The 14,191-nt window shown below is 37.8% G+C and overlaps 1 protein-coding gene across 1 annotated transcript in view; it reads left to right on the top strand.

The window, feature by feature from the left end:
• Positions 1–14,191, top strand: part of Tmc1 (transmembrane channel like 1) — a 144,598-nt gene that overhangs the window by 113,870 nt on the left and 16,537 nt on the right. Inside the window, exons 15-16 of the mRNA XM_004652980.2 lie at positions 7,322–7,389; positions 11,993–12,232. Coding sequence (XP_004653037.2) covers positions 7,322–7,389; positions 11,993–12,232 — 308 coding nt within the window. The remainder of the gene's footprint in view (positions 1–7,321; positions 7,390–11,992; positions 12,233–14,191) is intronic.

The raw sequence follows: 14,191 nt of genomic DNA on the forward strand, positions 1-14,191 counted from the left end.
GAAAACCAAAACCCTCATTATTTGAACCATGTTTTTCCCATGGCAGGTGTTATGGACAGACTGGGTGGCTGAATTTGAGCCTCCACATCCCAGCACCATCAGGCAACATGTCCTGTTGGCAAAACTCTGTCACATTCCAGGGATGGGATCACCAATTTGATCGGATTTCCCGCTCTGAGCCACAGATGCTTCTGTCCCCACCAGTGAAGGAACATTCTTCGTAGTCGGGTCACTTCTATCTCATGCCCTCTTGTCTCTGGACAAGGCCTGCATCCTCTGGCTATCTGACTTTGAGACAGTGCCTTTCATTAGATCATCTGTTTCCTCTCATTGAAAGTGCCTCCTTGGACAACCAGGGCAGTGAGGTAATGCTCTTTGGGGCATGGCAGTGAGGTAATGTTTCAGATCCCACATGTGGATACTCTAGTTCTGTTTTCCCAGTACTTCTATGAGACATTCACCTGGCTTGGCTTCATTGCTATTTTCCTTGCCTGATTCAGCTCTTCTGAGGCAGATGCAAAAATTGCCATTTTTTCCCCCTTAGATCATGACTTACATTGTTTGTTAGCCTTTTATCTCTTGGTGCTTTCTTCTTAAGTGGTAGAAAATTTGCAAATATAAAGTCAATATAATATGACCTTTATACATAAAAGGTGGAATTAAATGATGATAATTTATTATTTATTGAGTGCTGACAGGGCTCTTGGGCTAGTACAAAATACAAGAAACAAGTTTCTGTTTTAGGTCTAAAGAATTTTCACTTGTATTACCTTTGGAAGGCTCCTCGAATGAGAGCTCAGAATCTAAACAAGTTATAAAATGTTAATGCTGGGTAACATATCCTTGGTGTGGATCAGATCTTCCCACAAGTGGCTAGCATAACTACTCTGGAGCCTGATACTGTAGACTGTTATAAGCAAACTTCTGCCCACATCATATAAATTTGACTTATCTTTTTCACATATTTTTACTCATTTATTTATTTATTTATCTGAGAGGAGAGCAAGAGAGATAGATAGATTGAGAGAGAGGAGTGATTATGGGCATGGTGGAGCCTCCTGCCACTGCAATTAAATTCCAGACTCATGTGTCACTTTGTGCATCTGTGTTTACATGGGTACTGGGGAATTGAACCCAGGACATAAGGCTTTGCAAACAACTACATTTAACTGCTAAGCAAATTCTCTAGTCCAAGTTGGACTTGGTTTTTATTAACATATTAATTTTATAAAGTAATTGGTTTTATTATGACATCTGCATACATGCATATAGTTACTTTGATCATATCTACTCTACGACCCTTTCATATACTAGCCTCTCCTTCCTCGTTTCCCTCTTCAATATCCCCCGAATTCCAAACTTTAATTTTATGTCCATTTCCCTCTCCCCCTAAATTTTGCAAGTGAAAGAAAAGACATAATGATAGTTGTCTTTCCAAGTTTGTCTTCTTTTTCTTAACATGATGTACTCCAGTTCTATCAGTCTTCCTACAAATGCTTTTATGATATTCTGCACATGGATGTGCAATAATTTAACCAGTGTGCTTGTCAGTTGAATGTTCTCTATTTTGTTATAATAACTGCCATCATGATACTTAACCATATTAATGTTGCTAAATATCATAATAAACCATAGTGATATGAATAAATTAGTTCCTTGTGATCAATTTCCCTGAGTTGAATTACTCAGTCACAGAAAAGGTATCTATTAGCAAGCCTATTCTATTTTAATACATAGCCTCTATAAAAACTAAATTATGCAAGTTTCTGTGTTAGATTCAAAAATCCAAACAATAATGAAGGTTGGTAGAATTTTGAAATAACCATAATGTTTATATTAGTGAAAAATTAAGTTTGTGAATTGAAGATTCCAGAGTATGTGTAGTCTGAGAGTAAATAAGAGAGTTGGAATAAAAGCATTATATTAAATATACTATGGCTCCAAATGTGAAAGAAGCATGTATATTTTTCTTGTCAAAAATATGTTCAAGGGGCTGGAGAGATATCTCAGTGGTTAACGCACTTGCCTGTGAAGCCTAAGGACCCAGGTTCAATCACCCAGGATCTACGTAAGCCAAATGTACATGGTGGCACATGCATGTGGACTTCGTAGGCAGTGGCTGGAGGCCCTGACATGCCCATCCTCTCTGCTTGCCCCCTGTAATAAATAAATAAAATATGTTTTAAAATATTCTTTTTTTTTAATGATTTTTTTTTAAATTTTTATTTATTTATTTGAGAGCGACAGACACAGAGAGAAAGACAGATAGAGGAAGAGAGAGAATGGGCGCGCCAGGGCTTCCAGCCTCTGCAAACGAACTCCAGACGCATGCGCCCCCTTGTGCATCTGGCTAACGTGGGACCTGGGGAACTGAGCCTCGAACCGGGGTCCTTAGGCTTCACAGGCAAGCGCTTAACCGCTAAGCCATCTCTCCAGCCCTAAAATATTCTTAACATATAATATATATGTGAACAAAAACTGAAACAGCTAAATAAAAAATTGTATGTCAAACACCAGAATAAACTTATAAGGATGAACTGAGGTCAGGAAATGACCTGGCTTGGACAAAATTATCAAACTCTTGAATGTAAGCTACTGTTTCCTGAGACTAATGAAAGCATGCTAGTTCTTTTTTTTTTTTTTTTTAATTTAGTTTATTAGTTTTCTTTTCAGTAGAATGCTAGTTCTTACTGAGGTTTCTAGAGTCTGTTAACATGAGGATGAATAATCCCAGGAGGAAATTTCACTACTCTGACCTATCCAAAGATGAATTCTTTGTTTTATTTTCTATAACAGTTCAATGAACAATGCCTTTCACTTTAATTTGAATAGATAATGTCCTTATTATGTCTCAGTGAACTGATTAGAGAATATCTAAAAGGAGGCTTGAGAAGACAACCCAGTCTGTAATTATTTACCTTACACACACAAGGCCATGAATTTAATTCCCAGAACCCATGTAAAAATGCCAGGTGTGGTGGTGAGTGCCTGTAACTCAAAAGTTGGGGAGGCAGAGACAAGCAGGTTCCTGGGGCTCATTGGCCAGACTTGTCTGGCACAGTTGGTATGTAACAGGCCAATGAAAGACCCTGCCTCACAACATGGTGGGCAGTATTCCTGAGGAATAATCCCTCTGTTGTTCCCGGCATCCACCCACAAATATCACACCCCTCCCACACATGTGCACTAACACTCATTTGCGTAAAAGTACATATACATACATGGATATCATGTTCACATGCTCCTCCCCCCAAAAAGAATATCTAGTCAAAATAGAATTGAATGCACGGCACATTTAATTTAATCCGCTCTCTTGTTTTTAATTGTATTTTTAGTTTTAATTTAATTTAATTTTTATTTACTTTAGAGAGAGAAAAAGGCAGAGAGAGAATGGGTGCACCAGGGCCTCTGGCTGCTGCAAACCAATTCCAGACGCATGTGCCATCTTGTCCAACTGGCTTATGTGGGTCCTGGGGAATTGAACCTGGGTCCTTAGCTTTTGCAGGTAATGCTTTACCTGCTAAGCCATTTCTCTAGCCTTTTGATATATTTTTGAAGGTATTCTAACTCAATTTTAAGTTGAAAATATGGAGGAGCTCCTTGAATGTGATGAAGAAAAAAGCTCAAGGTTATAAATAAAATACTCCTGATTGAGAGATGATGCAAGTGGATTATTAATTCTATTTCATTGCGTAATTTATCTCTACACAGTATTTACTGTCAGAAATGCTACAAAATAATTTACATATATTATTGTAAATGTACCAGTAGTGCTGTGAGGTAGATATTAATTCTAATTTATAGCAATTTGAGGTTTAGAACATGTTAAATCAAAACATATAGCCTGTAAATAATACAATTAGGCTCCAAACTCATGTCTAATCCTTGTCACACCTATCTATCATATTTCTCACATGTTGGATTTTCATTATAAATGAAAAAATGTTAAAGAGGCTGCCAAATAATGAACCAAATCTATGGTTTTTTGAACTCAAAGTGCTTGTAGGTATAGACCACAGGTTATTTGCAGTATAATGGAATAAGCAGGATGGGTGGGTTTGGATTGGGAGGAATTTGGAGATATGCTGAGTTCAGAAAGCTAACATGAAGCAGAGGCCAGAAGGTATCATGGACTTCCCTAGAGGGGGTCAGAGACTACACAGGCTCTGTTGCACTCCTCTATGATAGAATCCAGCTGCAGAGAGCAGAGCTCTCCTCGTCAACTAGGTAGAAGTACAGAGTTCCAAGGGCTGACCCATTCTGGTAATTGAGGCTTATCCTCAAACTGTGGATTGGAGATGTGAGCATTCGTCAGCATCTCCGGAGGGCCTGGGAGAGCTCAGCCTTGCTGATTCAGTAACTTTGAACATTATTTGCCACAACAGATAGCAGACCACATTTGGCTTATAGACTTTAAGTTGCTGATCTCTGACTTATTTTATTTCTTTAGTTTATTTGTGAAGAAATTAAGGCCTAAATATATGAATGATTGGTCCAGCTTACATAGATAGGAAAAGATGTGGCAAAGTCTACTACCCTGCTTTAAACTCAAGTTATAGGTCCTGTTTACAAGACCACTTGATACACAGGGCTATTTTATACCCTTCATGCACGTGGGCAGCTTAGGTATCTAGAGCTTATTCTGCCAGTAGCTTCTGCTGTTACAGGGTAGGGATCATGGATTTACAGTGTGAACACTGGTGCTTTTCTGGTCAACTAGTTATGAAATATCTCACCCCGATGACCTTTGGGAGACTTCAGTGCTTGTGAGACTGTCAAGGAAATAGCATCTAAAAGAGACTAAAAAGACTGTTTTCTATGTCCCATAGTTCAACAGACTAAATTGTGATACCAAAACAGGCTGCAGTTGAAGGTTTGCTTTTCAACATGACACAGAGAAAAGATGTTCTGAGATCACATATAGCACAGGTCACCAACTGAGCATTTTCATTTACGTTCTGGGATACACAGGGCTCCAGGGGAACAGTGAACATGATGCAGGGCAAAGCATTTCCTCAAAAGTTGAAAGACTGAGCCATCATACTCCAGAAAGTAGCAGTTAATCTTCCATGAGCTGGTCACAAAACCAAAAGTGACTGTGAACATCACATCCTCCTGTCCTCTCTACCTTCTAAGTGCCGAGATGACTGGCCTGAGACAACATGCCTGGTTCATGTGGTCCTAGAGATTGAACCCAGGATTTTGTACATACTGGGCAAGTGCTCTCCCCATTGAGCTACTTCCTTATCCCACCTCCCCCTAGTTTTTAGGTTATTATAAACAAAATTTTTAAAATTTCATTGCTGCTTTTCAAACAAAACCTGTCAATCAAGCTTTTTGCATTTTGTGAACATTATGCTTCTAGAAAATCTTCAGACTAGACCCAGCACATCACACACACACACACACACACACACACACACACACACACACACACACACACACAAAATCTAGCAGCATCTTGAGTGAAGTTATGGAATTGTTCACTTTTTTTTTTTTTTTTTTTTTGGTTTTTTGAGGTAGGGTCTCACTCTAGCCCAGGCTGACCTGGAATTCACTATGGAGTCTCATGGTGGCCTTGCACTCACAGCAATCCTCCTACGTCTGCCTTCCAAATGCTGGACTTAAAGGCATGTGCCACCACACCCAGGTTGAAATTGTTCACATTCTTTATCCTATTGAACACACAGGACTTCTTTTATTTTTTTATTATGCTTCCTCTTACCACTTTATTTTTCAGTTTAACCATTTTTGTCATGCTCTATGTGTTGTTTGGTATCCAGATCTGTTACAAGTCAGATTACCCACATAGGTTACTTGGGAAGGAAAAGTATTGTTTTGGGGGGAAGTGATGAAATTGATGCTTGAAGTCATGAAACTTGAAAGTTGGGGATAGTTTTGTTGGGGTTTTAAATCAGAGACCTATTCTATTTTCACACACACACACACACGTACATATATTAATAATTATTTATTTTTTCTATTTTTCTTGAGAAGGGGAGAGAGTAAGTATATTAGTGCACCAGGGACTTTAGCACTGCAAATAAACTCCAGATACATGCACCACTTTGTGCATCAGACTTATTTGAGTACTAGGGAATCAAATCCTTGTCAGCAGGCTTTGCAAGCAAGCACTTTTAACCACTGAACCATTTCCCAAGCCCTTTGCATAAATATTTTTGTGTTCTTGGACTTGAAATAAATAGATGCTTGTAGGTCATTTTATTTGCACGTGTACCTGTGTGTTGGAGTATGTGTGCGTGTGTGCGTGCATGTGTATGTAGTCATTGTGGGGTCTGAAGCGCTCCTGGATAATGGGATCTGAGTCACTGATGGGGGCTAACGTTCTCTCTGTCTGTCCCTTAGCCCTCCTTTCCTTGGTCATCTCACTTCATATTATCAATTAATCAGTCTACTCTAGGTTATCTATCTCAAGTTAAGTAGGACTCAATTTTATTGCCAGTTTTAATCAGCATTCTCTCCATTGATCTCAAGCTTTTCTGCACATACCTGAAGTGCCACCAAAAAGGCTTTGCAGTGGCCCTATCAGTAGACACCTATTGGTGGGCTGTCATAGCATTGGTGCCTACTATGGCTCTGTTGGTGGCCCCTCTACACAACACCAACCTGTTGCTGCTACCCTGAGCATATCACTTGCTACCTGGACACTGAACTCAATGACTTCCACATTTTGTTATATTTCTGTTTCTACATTTATTTTATATTGATGTTAATTCAGATTTCTGTTGGAAAAGTAAATACAGTAAAAATTTTGTTTAATATTAGTTTTCACCTGCATGGTGGTCTTCCAAAATTACTATATATAATTAGTTGTTGCAATATCATTGTATAACTACAATATGTTTACTTAGACAATTTTGAGTAATTATAGGCTTTATCATTTCTTTTAAAATTCCTTGTTAAGATAAATTCCTATAAGTAGACTTACAAGGTCTAAGAGAATGAGTTCATTGTTGTTTGCTTGTTTTTGAGACAGGGTCTCGTTCTAACCTAGGATGGCCTGGAATTCACTCTGTAGGCCAGGCTCATGACCTCCTACCTTAGCTCCCAAATGCTGGTATTATAGGTGTGAGCCACCACACCCAGCTCAAGCATGAGACTTTATTTTGTTTTCAGTTTTAAGGTATATCATCAAACTGTTTTGCTAAAAGTTAGATACCATTTTACTTTCTCACCAGGCAAAGGATTTCAACTTGCCATACTTTCAAAGCATTGAATGATAGACTTTTAAAATGATTCTAAGCTGTTTAACTTTTACTGCTTGAGATACTAATACAATGAACACCTGTGTTTTCTCTAGCCTTCATATACTGAATTTGACATCAGTGGCAACGTCCTCGCTCTGATCTTCAACCAAGGCATGATCTGGTAGGTTAGCTGTTGGATGTTTTATCACTTATAGAAAAGCCTTCAAGGTCATTATTGCAGAGAGCTCTCAGCATCTGGGTAGAAAGCCCTGCCCCATTCTGCAGATTCCAGCTCATTGCTGGCATATGTAAAGTTGTGGCTGGGAATCATTTTCCAGTTTTGTGTCTTAAATCTTCATCCTCCATGGCATATTCCTTGTTTGTGGAGTACTCCATCACCAAATCATGGGGGCCTGTCTTCTGGTTGGTGGCATTATTTGAAGACTATCTTCTTTTATTTTTAAAACTGATTTTTTTTTCTTGTAACTATTAATATAGCTCAAATACATTTATAGCTATATGTAAGAACAGTACTTAACAAATGCATTATTTTATAGAGGTGGAACAAATGTTTTAGGAAGTTCACGTTCAAATAGGATCTTCATTTTGTATTGTTTTAGAGGGCCACTTACACATGAGGATTTTTCTCTTGATATGAAGGGATTGACATATCTTTGATTAATTGGAAGTATCTTCATTATGAATCCTGACAAGTTATTCCAAGCTGAGATAGTAAAAACTGTTTTTGAGTTCAAAAATTGAATCACAGCATGTGATTCATCTGGGGACCATGTGTCTTAGAAAGCTGTCACTCTTTTCTGAAGAGCGCCCCTCTGCACAAACAGCTGCAGTTGAGCTACATTTTCCTAGAGATGTGGGCCTAATACAATATTGTCCAGGTACCGGGATAGCTTTGATTTCACAACAATTTCACATATTACTCAAATCCATTAACCATAGCCAGCCTGCATTATTGAACCTACATGTGCTGACAGAAATGAGGTGCTACTGCAAGCTTTAAAACCATCTTGGTACAGTGACAGAAGGACCACAGAGAAGTGCTCCATCATCCTGCCAGTGAGGCCTGTCAAACTTCTACCTCCTTAGTTTAATCAGTATGAAGAAAATACCAAAGAAGGATCATTTGTTTATTGTCAGATATACTTCAAAATGTGATTTCTGCTCTCTGACTTTGTAAATTTTGACATTATGCCCCGTGTGTCCAGAGAGTCACTAAGAAGTGGAACACACACTTTATTCTCCATGCAGAGTAAAAGTCAAGGCAACCCAGGAGTGACTCCTGACAGACACAGGCATAGGTGTAGCTTTTATAGGTTTCTTACCATTCACTTCCTGGAAGGTAAGCTACAGCCCAGGCAGGAGATAGGCCAGCACAACCACTGGAGTGATGAGAAATCTCTGCCAGTGTCTGTGGCATCTACACTGTGACAGGACTGATGGGGACATGGGCACATATAGACATACGCTGCATGTCTATTCTTCTTTCAGAGTCAAGACAACAGACTGGCCTACAAATCAGTGTTGTCGGAAAAGCCATTGTGTTTATTGTTCTGATTGTTTTTACTTGTAACTCTGTGACTGCTTAGTCCACTATTGTTCATATTAAAGTCCTGAAAAGCTTAAAAAGTCTTTTCAGTTTTCCAGTGGATAGAAAATGACATCACAATATAATGCAGAGGGTTGCATGATATTGCTTCTTCACTGTATATCCTGTTGGCAGATCATTGCTTAAGCTTGCTTTGGCTCTGATAAGGACTTTAGAAAGGGTATGTGCTTTGTGAGTGGCAAAAATATCCATTCTCCTGTGTTCCAGGGGAAAGCTGACCATTATTCTAACACTTAATAATGAGACCAGGGCTTTAACATGGATATTTTGGCATAAAGCCCCTGGAAGCTTGTGAGGGAGTGGGGGTGAAGTATGATAGAAAGGTGTGGCTTAGTCTGCACAGGATTCACAAGCACAGGGATGACTGTTTCCCAGGCATGCAGTATGCATGCCTGCATTAGCCATCTTGACAGAAACAACCAAAATGTTTGTGTATTCAATTCTACTGCCTTGTTACTAGAGACATTCAATTACTGCTTCAGAAGTTGCAGAAGGTTAGTTTTTTTTTTCTTTTTTAAGCAGTGTCTCAAAGTTAGCTTTGAACTTGCTGTGCAACTGAGGATGGCCTTGATCTTCTGATCCTCCTGGTTGTAACTCCAAGTGCTGGGATTATAGGCATGTTCCTCTTTATCATACCCAGTTTTATGTGGTGGGCTTGAACCCAGAGTTTTGTGCATGCTTGCCTGCCAACTAAACTATCCCTAGCCTGAGGATAGGTTATTTACTCAGATGTCATTAAAGTTAAGACTTATAAGTAAAAGACAATTTGCTATGGTTTGGATGAGTAATCAGTAAGACTTTATTTATATACTTATTTTTCAAATAGATTTTCATGTTTTGTAATAATATTTTCATTGAGAAAAGTAGTACATATCTTTATCACAGCAGGTGTAGAAGGGAACAGAGAACAATGTTACATAAGAAAAAAGGGTTTTGGTCTTTTTGGGTACCCTCTTCTGTCTAATCACCTTATCTCTCTCATTTCTGCTCTTCACACTCAGGCATGAGTAACTTACTTGGCATGTGCATGGCCCTAGAATGATAAGGAGAGCTAAATAAAAGGAGCTTTTATTTGCTTTGATCTCTTTGGAAGAACAGCCATTTTATAAGGCTAAGATATTAAAGTGATTCTCAATTGACAGATGATGGGATGAGGTCTGGGAAGGGCCTTACCGAGCTCAGCTGATTAGAAACAAGGCAGGGTGAGCATTACTATGGCAGGTCTTCTTTTAGGTCATGGCTCTTGACTTATTTGTTTATAATATCTACATGATATTATTTTGAAATTTGTTTACCTATAGCTCACTTATATAGTATGTATATATGCATCTAGACAAACAATACCCTTGTATGTATAGGCAAAATCATATGCCATTTTAGGAAAGTTCAGGTTTTGAATCACATGCAAAATTACATGTATAAATGAATACAATTTCAAAATTTTAGCAGTATACAAAAATAACATATCTAGTGCAGACTAGCAAAGGTTGGGGAGAGCTCTGGTCTCAAGTCTCAAGATTACTTTAAAGATCTGGACTGCTTGACTGGAGCTGTTATAGTAGCATGGAGAGATGAAAACAAGGACTTGTGGTGTTGTACCAAGCAGTGAGGAATCAGATAATCATATCTGATTGACCAGAACAAGTTATGCATCCCACCCTGAGTTTTGAATGAGATGTGTACAATTATCTCCAAGTGTAGAGCTTTGTGATCTGACTTATAAATGGGGACCTGCATTAACTTACTCTCTTGTCAGCTCCAACTTCTCCATTTCTATTTTACAGAAAAAAAATACACATAAATATCTTAAATCGACTCTTCCATAGGAAACTACTTCTTATAAGATTTTTTGTCAATTTATTATGTAAATATTCAGATCTATTGTTTGGAATCTTACCATCAAGAGATTCAAATTGTGAGAGTTTTCTTTTCTTAGAAATGATTTAATATTTGGAAGGAGGAAGAGCAACTGAAGTGAAAGCTAATTTCTTTATCTGACTTAAACATTTATCTGTAATATATTAAGTTTTCATTGAATTGATTAAATCACTAGTGTGAAAATTCATTGAATATAAAATGTAAAATTGACCAGACATGCACAGGGTTTATTGTAGTTGGGACGGCTTAAAAGATAGGGTTCTTCACTATTTATAAAATAAATACACATATATTTTTATTTTAGACTGATAAACTGAAATATGTATTGCTTTATGATATAAATGGATTTTTTCAAACAATAATACTAAATTTTATTTTATGAAATTATAAATTAAGGTATAAAATTTAAATAACATCACCTAAGTGATTTATGTTAAAAATTGCATCATATTTTTCAAAAGTTAGATATAAAAAGTGGGCTTTCCTGTTGAGTTAAGGATGAATTAAAGTTAACTGAATGTCTATAATTTTGATTTTGAAAACACATAAACATAGCTATATATTACCAAGGCAATACAGTGCAATATTGGATCAATACATCTTTCTAATCATCTCCAGAATAGAATAGTTATTACATAGAGAAAATATTATTAGAAAAAATTAGTTTCTTTCACTAAGCAAAAGTTAATCAGCTATGACAGAAATGATTAATTCAACAATATAGTTTATTTGAATACAATGTGTGTGCTTAAATCAAATTATTTAAAAACTTGTATTTTGAAAGATGTTATGAAATTAGAGGAAATTCAGTATACTTAGAATTCTAAGAGAAGTAAAACAATGGTAGAATTTGTTTACTCTTGCAGTTTATTTCCTAATGAGAACAGATTTCGCTCATGGTGTAATATCTCTTAAGGAATTGTATACATAATACCTGCCCTACAAAAAGGGGAAATGATAAAATGGTTTTACAACATGGAGATATACTAGTTAGAATTATTTATACATACAGTTTATTTATGTATTTAGGCAGGGTTTCAGTCTAGCTCAGGCCCTCCTGACCTGGAACTCACTCTGAAATCCAGGTGGCCTTGAACTCATGGCATTCCTTATGCCTCAGCCTCTCCAGTGTGGGATTAAGGGGATGATCCGTACCCAGCTTAGAAAGATAGAATTTATAGTTGAATGTGGCAATACAGTTTCTGCATTTGAAAGGAAGAATGATGTCAAGCAGACAGGTGCTATATGACTGTTTAAAAGAGTTCTGATTCCCTTCTAGGATGGGCTCCTTCTTCGCTCCCAGCCTCCCTGGCATCAATATCCTTCGACTCCACACATCCATGTACTTCCAGTGCTGGGCCGTGATGTGCTGCAATGTTCCTGAGGCCAGGGTCTTCAAAGCTTCCAGATCCAATAATTTCTACCTGGGCATGCTGTTGCTTATCCTTTTCCTGTCCACCATGCCGGTCCTCTACATGATTGTGTCCCTCCCACCATCTTTCGACTGTGGTCCCTTCAGGTCTCTTGCCTCAAATTTTACTTGGGTATAGTTTTCAATTAGGGTAGAAGCAGGAATGGGCACTCATTGTACAGGCTATTTTGAATGGCTTTTTGGTTGGTTGAAGTGAGATCCTTTCTTTGGGTGTTCAGGATTATTACGTGACGTGGAGAGTGTCAGGCAGTTTCATCTATTTTCTCACTTGGAGATCGAGAGGGAAATATAATTTATACTGCCCTAGGTTCTGCTAGGGTAAAATGTGGATGGTGAATCAGAATATGTTAGAGCAAAGTTTGATTTTACTAGTATGAATGTGAAAGCTGTCCTGATGCTAAGATACAATGTGCACACATGACTACTGTTACCATTAATTGGAACCATCACCTTGGAAACAAATGGGAGATTTCCCACCCCTGGAATACGATAAGTAGTATAAATTGAGAGGGTTGCATACATTGCATCCCAAAATACTGCATGTGTTGAAAAATCAGGACACTCCTCAGTTCCACATGTATATTCTACCCAGATATCACTCTGCTTAAGTTCAGAAAGTTCTATGGGCAAGGTAAAGTTTACTTTCCACAGTTCTGTATGATGCAAACCAAAAAGCAGAGTCACTAAAGTTGGACAGGATTTTGTTCCCTAGAGGCTCTTAAACATGAATGTACCGTTTTCTCCTGGGATCGCTGCATGTTGGTTTCCTGGCCACCATACGTTTGAAGTGAAGAGTACAGGAATGAATAGAATCTTCTTAATAATGAACATAGTACTCCAGAGGCCATGTGTCATTTTCCATATATGCTTCCAAAGCCACATTAATTAAAACAAAAAAAGCTTGTTATCCAAGACTAAGGATTAAAGTGGCATTTTCACTGTAGTAATTCCTCATTTATTACTTTACTAGAAAAGAAAGAAAGAAAATGTTAATCCAGAGGATGGGTCAGTGTAACTGAAGTCTATTAGATGCAGAAAAGTGACATTGCACGTACACACACACACACACTCTCTCTCTCTCTCTCTCACACACACACACACACACACACCTCGTCACTGGGTTGAAACAATGCAGACAGTGACATCTGGAGACTAAATATGAAATTACAGGCTTGAAAGAGAAGTCAATTACCAAGTTCAAAAGGTAAACCAGCCATTGGAAGTCTTCACTTAACTGAGGGTTACCCACATGACTTTGTCTGTAGGGTATATTTTGATAGTACTTTTCACTTTTTAAATGGAAATTAATCCTTGTCAGTAGAACATAGCAATGAACCTTTGCTTTTCCATAGCCATGTGTGGGAACCCTCACATTGTAAACACCATGCTGCATGGTTACACAAGCCCGTTCAGTCTTAAGATACCAGTAAGCTAGAAACATATAATGAGTGTACAACTTTATCTTGTTTTGATTCTTTTTCAAAATGCATATGTGATTCATGCAGGTGCATGTGTGTGTAAGACTATGCACGCACATACAACTGTGTGCATTCACCTGTTTCTTTTTCATTTTGATTTTGTTTTCTTTTTCTTTTTTCTTGATACTGAACCTCTCATTGGCCTGGAGCTCACCAGCTAGCCTAGTCTGGTACATAAGTACCTGCCTGTCTCTGCTTTGCCAATGTTGAGATTACAGGCATACCACCAAATGTGGCATCGTTATGTGGGTTCAAACTCAGGTCCTCATGCTTTCAAGGAAAGCACCTTGTAACTGATGAGCTATCTACCTAGCCCACATTCTGGCAAACTTACTGGAAAATTATTCAACTATATTGTGTGTTTACCTTAAGTACTTAGATAATTTAAAGCTATTTCTTTGACAACTGCATGAAGACCACACTTTTAATTGTTCAGTCATTTTTTTAAAAATACTTACTGCTTCCTTCATATCTATGTCAATAATTCTGAACAAGTTTCAGTCCTCTAGGACTGCCTCATTACATTGTGGGAATTTTATTTCTTATGTATTTTCATGTTACCACAAAG

This window comes from Jaculus jaculus, chromosome 1, assembly GCF_020740685.1.
Source record: "Jaculus jaculus isolate mJacJac1 chromosome 1, mJacJac1.mat.Y.cur, whole genome shotgun sequence".
NCBI classification, from domain to species: Eukaryota; Metazoa; Chordata; class Mammalia; order Rodentia; family Dipodidae; genus Jaculus; species Jaculus jaculus.